The sequence below is a fragment of the Athene noctua genome, chromosome 11, assembly GCF_965140245.1.
Source record: "Athene noctua chromosome 11, bAthNoc1.hap1.1, whole genome shotgun sequence".
Classification (NCBI taxonomy): Eukaryota; Metazoa; Chordata; class Aves; order Strigiformes; family Strigidae; genus Athene; species Athene noctua.
The window spans coordinates 12,947,832-12,961,320 of record NC_134047.1 but is presented as its reverse complement, the minus strand read 5'-3'; the positions used below and the strand labels follow the sequence as shown (position 1 = coordinate 12,961,320).

The 13,489-nt window shown below is 46.0% G+C and overlaps 1 protein-coding gene across 1 annotated transcript; it reads right to left on the bottom strand.

Moving 5' to 3' along the window:
- Positions 1 to 5,865: 5,865 nt before the first annotated feature.
- LOC141964607 (glutamine amidotransferase-like class 1 domain-containing protein 3, mitochondrial) lies at positions 5,866 to 10,921 on the bottom strand. Its single transcript, XM_074915206.1, has 4 exons — positions 10,528 to 10,921; positions 8,938 to 9,109; positions 7,951 to 8,152; positions 5,866 to 6,597 (listed from the first exon to the last, which is right to left on the bottom strand). The coding sequence occupies exons 1-4, from the start codon at positions 10,633 to 10,635 to the stop codon at positions 6,405 to 6,407; spliced, it is 675 nt and encodes a 224-aa protein (XP_074771307.1). The 5' UTR covers positions 10,636 to 10,921; the 3' UTR covers positions 5,866 to 6,404.
- Between the last annotated feature and the right edge of the window lie 2,568 nt (positions 10,922 to 13,489).

The following is a 13,489-nucleotide window of genomic DNA, read 5'->3' as shown; positions in this document are numbered from 1 at the left end:
GGGGATCGTTCGCTCTCAGCACTAGCGCTCAGCTCTCCACAGCACCTCAGGCCCGCGCACTCCGACATTTTCTCTCGCAAGGCCTCGCCTCGGCGGCACATGCAGGGACCAGGCCCGGGCCGCCCCGCGGGGCTTATCCCGCCCCCGCGCTGCGTCTCGGCCAATCAGCCTCGCGGTTTCCCTGAGGAGCAGGAGCGCTAGCCAATGAGCGTGGTTGCACGGAGCACGGCCGGCGGTGGGATGGTGAGCGGGGTGGCAGGGCCTGCCCTGCCTCTCCCCGCCCTGCCCCGGGTCTCCTCAGCGCGGGCTGCCCCGGCCGGGGCTGCCCTGCGGGGGTCAGGGAGCGGGTGCTCGGCCTCTCCGCCTGCGAATCCCACCACACACACCCCGAAACGCTTCAGGCGGGTTGCAGCACTGCTGAGGGAAACGGGGGCGGTGGCTCCGTGGGCTCCGAGGGAGGGCGGGAGGGAGGTGGGGTGGCTGCTGCCGGTCCCGGTCCCCGCGCCGGCCTCTTCGAGGGCTCTGGACCTCTCTTCCCCAGGCTTACGGCAGGGAGGGAGGCGCCGCCGGGGGGAGCTCCCCGACAGAGAAACCAACCGCCGCGTCCCCGGTCACCGAAGATCAGAAGCGGGAACTGCGAGAGGCCTTTGAGTTGTTCGATCCCGAGGGCTCGGGCCTAATAGATGTCAGCGGTTTGAAGGCAAGAAGCTGTAAAAATGCAGCGTGCTTAGTGGTGAAAGCAAAGGCTGTGAGGTTTAGTGACTCCTCTCTAGTCCTCATGCCCCCCCGCAATCCCATGAAGCCCCGCGTAGCCGCATTGCTTCTTTCATATGCCTGGGCTGTGGAGGAGAAAATGGTCGGGAAGCGGAGCCTCTGGTCACAGTGAGCATTTAGCAGGTGAAGTTGTGCCACCACTCTAGAGGCACAACCTTCTACTTTCCTACCCTGGTTGGGAATCTCTTCTGTCGCATTTTCACTGATTCACCAAGATAGCATTAAACTGTGCTGCAGGGACTTTGTTTAGGCAGGCTCAAAAAATGGCATGGATGTGGACTTTATCCTTCATAACCCATTTCACATGGAAGGTCGTATTACTGCAGTATTGCCTATAGTATTACCACTGTGCCTGCAGCAGGAGTAGTGGGAGTTTATAGCAGCATGTAGAGCTTGTCATCACTCTGCTGCTGATTGAGTTCAGCCCAGATCAGTAGGAGGTTAAGGTCCTTTTTCTGTGATGTTGCAGAACAAATCTCAGAAGTCTTCTACCTTGTCTTTCTTTACAGTGACCCCCATCCTTAAGAAATTGAGGAGGAATGACATTTTGCAGGCAATTCTCACAACCCCTGTCCTCTTAGTGGCCTTTACAAACATGGTACAAGTTTCTGTAGCTGAAGGCTGTTCAGTCTGCTGCCTTCGGGATGTGTTTGCACAGTCTGAGTAACCCAGATCAGAAGCCAGAATCCCCTCAGGCTGGTAGAAATGACACGGTTGCTTTGGAACCACAGTTGCTTAAATTACTGTAGTCAAACAGAAATTACTGGCAGTAAACATACATGTTGCAAATGGGTCTAATCATTTACAAACACCTGATAAACGCTGCTCAGCAGCAGGACATCAATTGGTGTTTGCCACCTGTTGCATTTGGACCACTTGCTGTGCTAACACACTTTGCTGTCTGAACTCCCAACTCGTTACACAGCCATCAGGGGTGTAAGGTCTGTGCCAACTTGCTAGCCAGGTATCCTTAGGAGGGACTGAAGCCTCCCTTCTTGGCCCTTGCTGACAGCTTCTCACTGCTGATTTTTCACAGCCTCATACTACTGATGTTAGACAACTACAGAACCCTGTTCTCTAGAGGCAAAATGGTGGATGAATAGCTGTTGATGAAAAGTGGGGGCTTTTCCACCACTTTCAAGTACCTGCTTGTTTCAAACATCTTTCCCTTTTTTTCTGTTTGATTTGTACACCAAATGTGTTGGTCTGTTTTCTCTTTTGGCAGATAACAGTAAGGGCTGTGAACTGGGGAGAGAGAAGGTGAAAATTGTCTCTAGATTCAGTGAAGAAGGGTCAGGGAAGCTAACCTTTAAGTCGTTTCTGCAGGAGATGAGTTAAAAAATGGTATGTGAGCCCAGCTAATCACAAAGAGTGAAATTCCTCTTGGCTAGCTTTACAATGCAGGTAGCCACAGTAGATTGGGTCACTGGATCCCTGCAGGGGAGAAACAGAAGTGTTTCAGGAGTTTCATCTGAGCTATTTTAGAGATCTACCTTCAGATGAATTGTCCTTACACTTCTGGCCTCTTATTGTGAACTATAGAGGAAGTGGGATGGCTAGTTCAGATAGACAGCTGCATCTCAGCAGCCAAGTCCTTCCCATCCTGGAGTGCCCTGAGCACACACAGCACCTAGGAGCCCCAACTTCCTTCCTTAAACCTTTCCACATGAAATTTCAGTTTTGTCTTCAGAGTCACAGGGCTATTTTTCTTCAGTTCAAGACATTGGTGAGCAAATGTCATACATCAGATGAACAATTCACCATCTGTAGTAAAACCATTCCTCACTACCCACTGACACTGTCAGTACCTCTGGCAGGCAACAGCCATTCAAGCTTGTGCAGAGTCTGAAGAGCTGCTGTTCAACACCAACTCTTTACTTTATGTCCTCTCATCACCCATCTGAGATTCCTGTGGCTCAAAAACCTCCATATCATCCAGTGCTTGGCTGCAGGCAGACATAGGCCATTCTCAAGAAGCACCAGCTTGCCTGGTTCTGTCTCTCCCATCCTTCCCATTTCCTTGCAAGGCTTTGTGGGAGATGACTGGGGCATAGTTAGCATGGCGTCAATGTGATCATAGTTGCCAGGCTGTGTATTGTATAGGCATAGGACTCATGCTAAGGGGGCAGTGAAGATTCCCGTTTTCCCCCCTAGTTCAGTCAAAGTCCACACCCAACTGCAGGCTTGTGTATGCATTCCCTCTGTGTGAGGTGAGTAAAGGCAGTAAGAGCCAGCACTGGCCTGACTCACTTTTGAAATAAAATAAAGCTGTAGCCATTGGATCATTCTTGGCAGCTGCTTCCTCTTCCAGTAGTAGTGCTAGTTCCCTTTGTTCTGACAAAGCTTGGCCAGTATATTCCAGGCCAAGCCCCCATGCTGCACAGACAGCATCTCTTGGAGTGTTTCCTTTAATACACAGTTATGTGGGGTGGGGGGAAGAAAATCTGAAATAACAGCAGATTACCCTCTTCTATAGCCATGTTTTCCCCAAAATATCTTGGATTTGATTGCAAATGTTTGCTGGCTAAAGTGCCTGCCTAGGGATTGTAGGGTGGTATGATGTCATGTTTACACAATGGCATTTTTCATTTCCTTGCTAAGGCAGAGCCGTGTTTGGAAAAGGAGATCCTGGAAGCTGTTGAGGTGTTTGACTGTGATGGCACTGGTGAGATCTTTGAGAATCAAAAGGTGATGGCTAGTGAGGTTGGAGAAGACATCATGGATGAGGAGCTGCAGGTTTTTGAATTACAAACATATTCCTTTTGTGCTCTTGGGGAGGGAGGGGAGCATCTAGCTGTGGGAAAGACTGGTTGGGGGAGTGTGCTGTGTTGCTTTGCAATGGACACAGTCTCTGTCTCGCTTGGGCCTTGCCTGAGACCTTCGTTGGTGTTTGCACTTTGAGAGCATCCACCTTCTAAGATCCAACCTAAACTGGTCTCCAAGTCTTTGCTATCCCACAAGAGATGATTGATGAAGCAGATGTGGATGGAGACGGGGATGTGGAGTTCCTATGGATTCTGACACTGACCGACCCATAACTACAGGATTTTCTTTTTCTCTCCCATTCCCATATAAACAACTAGTTACAGTGTCACTTTTCTCCAGCTTCCTTATTTCTTGTTTGTTGCCTTTCCTGAGTGTCAAAACATACCAAAATACTGTTAATATTTCATCTTTGGGGTTGATTTTCATGCTCCGCTAGTGCAAACAGTTTTCTGTGTCCCAGCAGTGTTACTAGCTTTGTGTCTGTGTGGGTTGGATCTAAGTCAGAGATTAATTCAAATTCTTTACCCAGTCCCTGGAATTCTCCCTACTGTATTTACATCCTGTAGGTTTTCAGCCTATCTGAGAAGTCAGTCAAAACACTCTTAATCTCAGAAAATCCTGTATAACTCTCAAAAGTTAGTGCTTTTGGCAGAAACTTCTGTACCTTTCCTGAACTCCTGCGCTGTGCAAAAGACAAGAGTTCAAGGGCTTGGAAACATTTACATTCCATAAGGTAATGAACAGTTTAAGCTGTGGATTCCCCTTCAAAAGTAATAGTATGGGAAAAAACTGCAGCTCTGAGGCCTGGTCTCCTATGGATTTGTGCTTCCATCCTGATTAAATGCTAATTCAGACTGAATGATACTCTGGTTCGGATGTTCCCCCCAGTTCTCTCTAGGGGTTTGTCAAAGGACCAAGGGAACTGGACCTTTTGTGCAAACATTTTCCTCCTCTTCCTGGCAGCTGTTGTCCCAAAACTGCCTGGTCCTTTATGTCTTGGAGGCTTTCACACCTTTGCAAAGGGTTATGGAAGGTGGCCAACAGGGTGAAAAAGATTGGTAGGAGAATCAGTGGAAAAAAGTAACACAGGAAAGAGTGACTGGATAAGCTACTTTTTAATTAAGAAACCTGGGAAGAATTACTGTATTATGCTACTCTGGGCTGTTCTGTCACTGCCAGATGTGTTTGAACCTCTCTTTGCAGCACCATAGCAGCATGTGGGTAAATTTCTTGCCACTCTGGCCACCAGTGTAGTCTCAAAGGACCTTGCCATGATGATGAGAGTGCAAAAACACGCTGGTGTTTTGAAAAAGATGTAAAAAGTCTGAAGAGTTTGCTAAGAAAAGCCTCAGAAAATATTTGCTGGCTTAGAAAACGTCTTGCACTGAGATAATTAAACAACTCAGTCTAACAATTATATGATATTAACTGCATAATAAGAACCTACATAAGAACATACCAGCTACCATCTAAAAAGCTCTTGAAGCTAATGGAGACAAACCTGTCAGCATCCAGGGGCTAGAAGTTAGATCTTCAACTGTAGGAGAGAAATAAAGCACGGCTTATCTTAAATGACGTTGGTTAACTGTGAGAATGAACTTTCAAATACTACAGCGGTGTCTTCAGATCAAGACTAAATCCTCTCAGCAGGCTTGCTTCAGCCCAGTGTAAGTTGCTGTGGTCTTTAAAGCTCCTGCAGAGTGGTCGGGTTACATGGACAAATGGTTCCCTCTGTCCATAAAAACCAGTTGCTGGCCTGTTATCTGAACAACTGTGCTACTCTGATACTGGGTTATTTTTAGTGCCTTCTGCTTGCCAGACTTTGCTCTTGCTCAGCCAGTTCACAGCTTGCCATTCAGGTTTCACCTAGATGGGTATCTTGTCTGTCCCTTGTTGCAATCCAGAATTGTTGCTTCCAGGTTGTTTCTAGGAATTTTCCTAGAGACTGGAAGGGACTGGAAATTGCACTGCTTTCTCTGGTATGCCTAGACCTCACCCTGGGCTCTTTCTGCCTTAGAGCAGTATGGAAGGCTGCTTCCAAAATACTCCGTAGTATCATAGCAGGCCACCTGATAATACAAACAAAGAATTTAACCTCTTCCCATTAGACCTGGATGCTAACATTGGTTTGAGTCTGCTTTCACCCATGCCATATTCATGCCCAAGTCTGGGTTCTGACAAATCATAGCAAAACAATTGGGGTTTGTTGCTGGTGACTTCTTCCTGTATCATTTTTGCCATTGGCCAACCAGTAGCACTAAAAGCATGTCCTAATCCAGAATAAAAAAACAAAAAATGAAAGCAGAAATCAGCCCATATAAAAAGCATCAGGTTTTATTCAATAGCAGAAACATGTTCCTTCCTTTTGCCACTAACTCATCTCTTCTGTGAGGTGGAGGTGTGTGGGGAGCTTTGAAGTGCTGGCAAAGATGGATGTGTAAGGAATCTCAGAAAGGAAGGAATCTCAGAAAGGGACCGATTCCTGTTGACACATGATATGCACATGTCAGGTCAGCACAGTCACGGCTGACATGACCCAGGCAATTCCTCAGCCACTCAGAACCAAAGACAGGGGAAACAAAGTCCCATGGAAATGTGGCTTCTGCATGCCAGCTCGGTTCGTGCCCACACTCCAGTTACTGCCAGTTTGCTCTCAGTAAGTGGTGTCTCCTTGGTAGAACACGCCAACACTTCCACTGCTCTGAAGTTGTCCCTCCTCAGCAGCCACCTGTGGGCTGCTGGGGGGGGAGAAGTCCGTTTGGGTAGCAATTTGCCTGTTTAAATGTGAGTGTAAGAGGGGAAGAAGGTTATCTGAGGCTCAATGCCTGCACTCCAGAGGAGATGGATTCTGTGACTTTGTGCATTCAGGCAAGTCTGACCACTTCTTTGACCATTTTTCCAATGCCATCATAGATCTCATGAATGGGGGCATTGCACATGAAGGCGCTGGTGGTTACCAGCTTGTTCTTCATATCCACATGAGTTTCAGTGACGTGTTTGTTCACATGCTTGCAACCAAGCTCCTTCATGGTCTCAGCAGTCTTTGCGTAAGGCCACCTACAAGAAGAAAAGAGAATAAAGACTGTGTGGGGAAACCATCATTATGCAGAGTGATTTGACAAAGGCCTAGAGTGAAAAGTATGTTGATTACAGAGAGACAGACAGTCCCTAGAGAAAGCCTGCTGAATAGAATCCAAATCTTTTCCTGTCAGAGAATTTTCTCCAGGACTATAGAACCAAGAAAACCTCTAGATTACAGAGAGTTAAAAATCTGAAGTAAAGCCAAAATAAGACCTAGAAGTTCCACTATTTAACTCTGCCCACTCCAGACTTTATGTTTATGTTTGTTTGGGTTTTTTTCGCTAGATTCCTACAAGTGACATTACTTCCTAGCCCTAGCAAGAGCCATCATAGTTCCCTTCCCTGCCATTGGGACAATTCAGTCACAGCTTTCCCATATGAGTAAGGACAGTTTAACTCCCTCCCTTTCTTAACGTTGCCAAGCCTTGTGTAACCATCCTTCTCCTACCTAGGATCTGCTTAACTTTGTGAGTCAGGGGTCTGATGTCTCTCCTACCCTGGGACCAAGAGGTGCATGAGACAGGGTGCTAGATACATTGGGGAGGCAAATACAAGATTATATTTACAATAAAGTGTCTTATTTTAAGCCATGGGGTTGTAGGATGAAGTATACAGAAATGCAAACAAATCTGCTGGTACAGCATGCCCTCTGATCTGCTGACAATAATAAAACTTGAAATGTCTCAACTTTTAGGTTTTAACTGTTAAGTCTTCCAAGGGGCCCTAGTTACTAAATGCTTCACTCCAGAGGCAGCAGCTACAGCAGAGTCTGCCTTTGAAGTGGTGTTTGTCTGAGGTAAGAGTGTTGTTGCAGGATGGCTTTTGCCTTGTGCTGGAAGGAAACAAGCGCCCGTACCCTTCTGATACTTCTCTTTGTTCCACTCATCCCTCAGGTATCCTTCCGCTTGACCCTCAGGCAAGTGAAGGACAGAATCCTCCTTTCCAGAAATCTGAATGTCTTCCTGACTTAAAATCTAATTTATTCCTTTGCAGTTCTTGCTGTCTCATGCCTGTGCATGGTAAAACACCCCCATTACAGAAAACTGTAAAAAGTGAAGTTAGATTTCTAATTTTAACATGAGACATATGTAGAGGAATATATAAGTGATAAGTGGTGCATCAAAAACTCTGATTATTTAATCTATCAATCAGCCAAGGTGAATTTAATAAATGCATGACATGGATCATTTGCTCTCAGCACTAACCATCACAAGACTTCAGCTACCCGCACAGGATAGTTGAGACAGGATGCTGCGTACATTGGGGAGGCATTGCTGATTCTATGATGTTCATGGTGTGATTTCATATCAGCACCCCAAGGTTACTTACTTCTCACACTCTGTGTCATGACCCACGGTCAGCTCACAGCCTGGGAAGATTTTGGCTGCCAGCACTGGGGAAATGCAGCACAGGCCAATGGGCTTTTTGGCAGAGTGGAATGCCTTCAGGACATCCTCCACCTCTTTGCAGATGATGCAGTTCTTGCCTTGGGTAGCCCAAGTACTCAGGTTTTTAGCCACTCCAAAGCCACCTAAGAAAAGGGAAACAGGTTAGATCACAAGATTAGTACTCCAGATTTTTTTCAGATATTACTTGGTAGAATGCTAAAATGGATTTGGTGGATGGCAGCATTTGTCCAATTTTGATAAAAGACTTAAAAACAGACAGGCTGAACCTCTGTGAGCTGACTGCCAGGAGATGAGACATCAAAGCACCTTCATTGCTTCCATACAGATCTGAAGTGGGGAAGTGTCCGTACTGTGTTGGGTACTGCATTTCAACCTGAGTAATAACTGAATTATGGTAGAACATGCTAACAAGTTTTCACTTGTCTCTTAATCTGTGCTGCAGGCCTAATCCATCCCCCCTGAAATCACATGGTCATATTTCACTGAAGGTGAATTGCCAGAGTGACCCAGCTTTCTGCTTTTGAGTCACCCTCTCTCTGTCCCAGTCTTTTCTTCTCCTGATAAGGAGGTAGGCACGTTGGTGAGGCAGGGGTTAGTTTTACATCCAGTAATAAAAAGCTCAGTAGATGGTACAAAGGATAATTCAGTTGGCAGATACCTGCCCCCTCTTCTTGGGATAAGCGTCTGCATTGCCATATGCTCTTTTAATATAAATCCGAGTTAGCATGCCAATGCCAGCACAGATGGAAGATGTCTGTCCTTCCAATCCCTGTTTCCAGCCTGTCATCTTCCCCAGTGGCTCTGCCCAGTTCCTCTCCAGCCCCTGGCTGCCATGTCATTCAAGGCTTACAGCATACCTAAGCTGTTCCCAAGACGCTGGGCATGCAGACCCTGCATGCTGTCCTACCTGGTATGATTAGGGCATCCAGCTCCTTGACATCCAGCTTAGCTAGATCCTTGATGTTGCCTCTGGCTATTCTGGCACTTTCAACTAGCACATTGCGCTTCTCCTGAGTGGGCTGTCCTTTCACATGGTCCACCACATGCATCTGGTCAACATCAGGAGCATAAACCTCTGCCTGGGGAGGGAAGGGAAAGGTCTGTTATCCTTCAGTCATGTATCCTAAGCATGTTAAAAATCATAGGCAGTGAACGAAAATGCTTGAGTTACTTTGTTAGGAAAGAACTTCGTTGGTGAATGCAGTGACCTTCAGGTGGGAATGGTTCAAAGCTGCACCAGGGGAGGTTTAAACTGGACACGAGGAAAAATTTATTTACCAAGAGGGTGATCAGACACTGGAACAGACTTCTTAGAGAGATGATTGATACCCCAAGCCTGTCAGTGTTCAAGAAGCATTTGGACAATGCCCTTAATAACATGCTTTAATTTGGTCAGTCCTGAAGTGGATAGGCAGTTGGACTAGATGGTTGTTGTAGATCCCTTCCAACTGAAATAGTCTATTCTAGTCTAGTCTATGCTAGTCGATGCTATGCTATTGTATTCTTTGTTCCTTAGGCATGCATGACTGAAAAATAAAAGGAGAGGATTGAAATAATGCCTGAGTTTCCTCCACGAGAGGTCCCTGCTGATCAAGGGATGAGTGCAGGATGGTGCTCCAAACCTGCCAATTCGGGATATGGCAGGAGGGAAGCAACTGTAGCAGCTCCAGGAGAGAAGAGGCAAAATTACACACAATGGAGAAGAAATTTAGGTAAGTCTCAGCTTTAAGCCACAATGAATGAACACTTTGAACTCTTTGGAATGGGGTGGGGGGGGTGGGGGGGGTGGGGGGGGGGTGCCGCTGGCTCCACAACACATATACCTCACCACTGTGTCTTTGTATTTAATAAAGCGATTCCCATTCCCAGGAGAATGGCTCTACCCAGATTTGTGGGTGGCTCAGAGCTGAGGGTAATATTATGCAGGGCTTCTCTCCCTCCTTTCCAGCCTCACAGAGTGACTATTGTGACTCATAGCATATTAAAGTGGCTGCTTGAGGGTCACCTTTTTTACCCCTATTCAGGTTCAACTCACAAGAACTTGTCTATTTTCAATTCTAATCTTTGCGGGTTTAAAAAGATAAATTTTGTACAGACAAAAACAATACGAGTCTTTCAGGCAGAAATACCAAAGCAGAAAAGAGGAAGTGCAAGCCAAAAAGAATAGAGAATACATTTAGGAAAGTTTGTTTTAGAGCTTGGATACACTCAACACAGAGCACCAAGCCAATTCTCTTGTACAGCAAAGCTCTGAGAGCAAAACAGAGACCAGGGAGTTCTCTACGCTCACTGTAGCAGCTCCTACACTGTGCCGTTTGCTTTGACTCCACTCACTTATGCTTTACTATTACCCTCGCAGCAACTGGGACCTTGTGATTTGTCTGGCAAGCTGCAAAGCTCCTTAGAGACAAGTACCTTCTGCAAGAGAGAGATTGAAAAGCAGAGCAGAGCAAAAGGAGCCCGAGATGGGGCAGGAGCCTGCCAGGGTGCCTCTTACCTGTGCCCCCTCCCTGCTGAGATGCACCATCACAGCAGAAGACTCATGGATCTCACTCCCGTCATACACCCCACAGCCAGCCAGCACGACAGCCACTCTCTTTCCCATGGTCACAACCAAAGCAGCAGGATTCCCTGGAGAGCCCCAAATTGCTGTGCATCTCTGTTCACTGCCTGGAGCCTTTTATAGCAGGATCCCTCCCCCAGGAGCAGGTGGGGCCAGGAGGGTTGGGCTGAATTTCTTACTGGCAAGAAGGTTTTATTTCCAGTACCACAGGCAGGGCATGTAAATATTATTTGTTTCCTCAACTGACTGCTCCCTTTCAGATCTTCTTCCTGGCATGTTGTCTCCAAAGCATCCACAGCTGATATGACCTGTTCAGCAGAGCAGCTATGTTTTTCCTTCTCAACTGTCAATTTTCTGTTCTATTTCAGACTGAAGTACTAAAGTTTTTGCACATAAGATTGTATGAAAGGGAGCTTGTCCAGAGCAAGTATTCAAGCCAGTGCATTCCTCTTTGTGCCCCATTTTTTTAAACCCTATACTGAATAGGCAGCCTCCATCTTTTACCACCAAAATTTCCTTTTCTGACCTTAAATGTTCTTATCTTCATATCCCATCTCTCAAGAGCAGACATTTTGCACTCCCTTGTAGTTTTTTCCTGGCCTTTGGGTCCTGAGGTTAGAAATTAATAATTTGATTCTTCATCAACAGCACAATCTCTCCCTTTGCCAGGAAAGTGGTGTCAGGAACTGGCTGATCCCTGACCTCTAGGGGCACAAAGGCCACAAAATCCACAGCATGTGATGGGGAGATTCCCTTGCTCATGCAGAGACTTGTTCTTCCTTGTCCTTGATATGCTCACACGTGAGATGATTATGTCCCTCTCTATTGCACTGTTGCGATAACTGTGGCCTGTTGAGGTTGTCTTGCCATTCTTCAGAGAACAAAAAACTTCATGCAACATGACTGAAGAATATTTTTCAGGGGTCATTTAGAAGAAATTTTCCTTGGGTCTCTATGATGTTTGGAAGAGACATGATATGTCTGTATACAATGAAATAGTGTTTTGAAAAGTTCATTAGTCATAGCAGGTGTGAGGAAGATACTCATTGCTAATGCATGTGACTTAATTTATTGCATGCATCTCTTAAAACTAGTGATATCAGGCACCACATACTCCTAGCTGCTACTTACACAAGCAGGAACAAAAAGCACGTGAGAAAGGACTTGTAGTCCAGTTATCTAACACAGGCTTCTCATTTCAGTTACTTTTATTACCCAGAATGGGAATTAAACTGTGAGATATATGTGGAAAACACCAAAAGCCTTTTCACTGCTATTTGTTTTGTTATCTAAGGTACTCTAACTGTAGTTTAGAAATGTATTATTTCCTCTTGCATGAAAAAACAGCTGAATCATGCTGCATCTTGAAAAGATAGTTTCTTCCTCCTTCAACTATTTAGGGAGCAGTCCCGTTAATGAGGGAACAAAGAGAGCCAGAGGCTGATGATTTAAACAAACTTACTGTTTGCTGCAAACCACATCATTTAGCTCTGCCTGTTGCAAACTGACTGAGCTGGTTCCCCTGACTGATATATTTGGTGTAACTGGACAAAACAGGCTTGTTCCAATGCTTGCTTCCCCATGTAGTAAGATCTATCTCAATAGAAATATTGAACCTAAAGATCTATCTATCTGCAATAAACATATTCTTGACAAATAATACTTTTCAGCGGAATTATTCCATTCTCTGTGGAAATGTCTGCACACACTTACTACAGTAGAGACATTGGGTTTTAATATTAACACCTTGCTTTACTCTGCATTAATATTCTAGTGAAGATGAGTGGGAAGGAACCCTGTTGCCTCAAAGCTCTTCTTGAAGGGTGAACACAGTTAAAGATAAATGTCCTCCAAAGCACTGAAGAAACCAGGAAAGTTTGGGAGCCATTATAGTGATCCAGCTGCACAATGGAAGCATGACATCATGTTCCAACTGGCTCAGAGAGCAGGACCTGTGGACCCTGACAGTCTGTGGTTGTTCTGGATGCTGCTACAGATCTAATGCCTCTTGGATGATCCTGGAGGCCTATCTTTGAGCTTCAGTCTGTGCAGCTCTAAGTCCCATTTCCAAGAGTTTTTCTGTCCTCCAGCCCTGGCTGTGGAGCATGACTTATGGGGGAACATAGAGCAGGATCTGCCAAGAGGAGTATCACAGCTTGCTGCTGTAGGGCCTCTGCAGAGTCATCCTTGACCAGCCCAGTTATATTAGTGTGAAGCTCTTTACACTGTTCTGCATCTTTTATCTTGTCAGGAGGCTCAAAGTGGAATTAACTTTAACTTGGGCTGATGGAAACAGAAGCTGAGTCCTTTACAGGAATAGGCCCTACATTGGTCCATTGCACACAAACAAAACAATGGAGGAATGTGCATAAGTGCAGGCAAGTGTTGCTTCTGTTTTCCATCAAAACTCTGTTAGCTCTCACAGAACAGTTCTCTGCCTAATTAGCACTTGCCGTGTGACCAAAAAAGATTGCGAGGCCAGTGTCTGCTGCTTTCTGCAGCCTCTTCTCCACTGGTAAAGACCTTTATGCCTTGATCACATATTCTCCATGGGACACAGTAGGAAGCTGTCAGTAGGTCCCTCATGCTGCCTTTGGGACACAGCAGTGATCATGGCAATGACTGACACTCACTGACTACATGGTTCTCTTGGAAGGCCAGCAAGGCTCCTCTAGATTTATCCTCACACCAATGGTCTCCAGACTGCATTGACCCATCACTCATGAAAACCACTTAGGAGGAGTTCCCTGTGAGTGTATGCAGAGCAGTTGGATTGGGTAGACGTGGAGTGACACATGGACAGAAGTCACCTTTAAGGGAATGGCACTGAATCTTACCTGGGCTTGCCCAGCACAGGACAGTGGTGCCAGGCATTCATAGCTGTGTCAGGGACAAA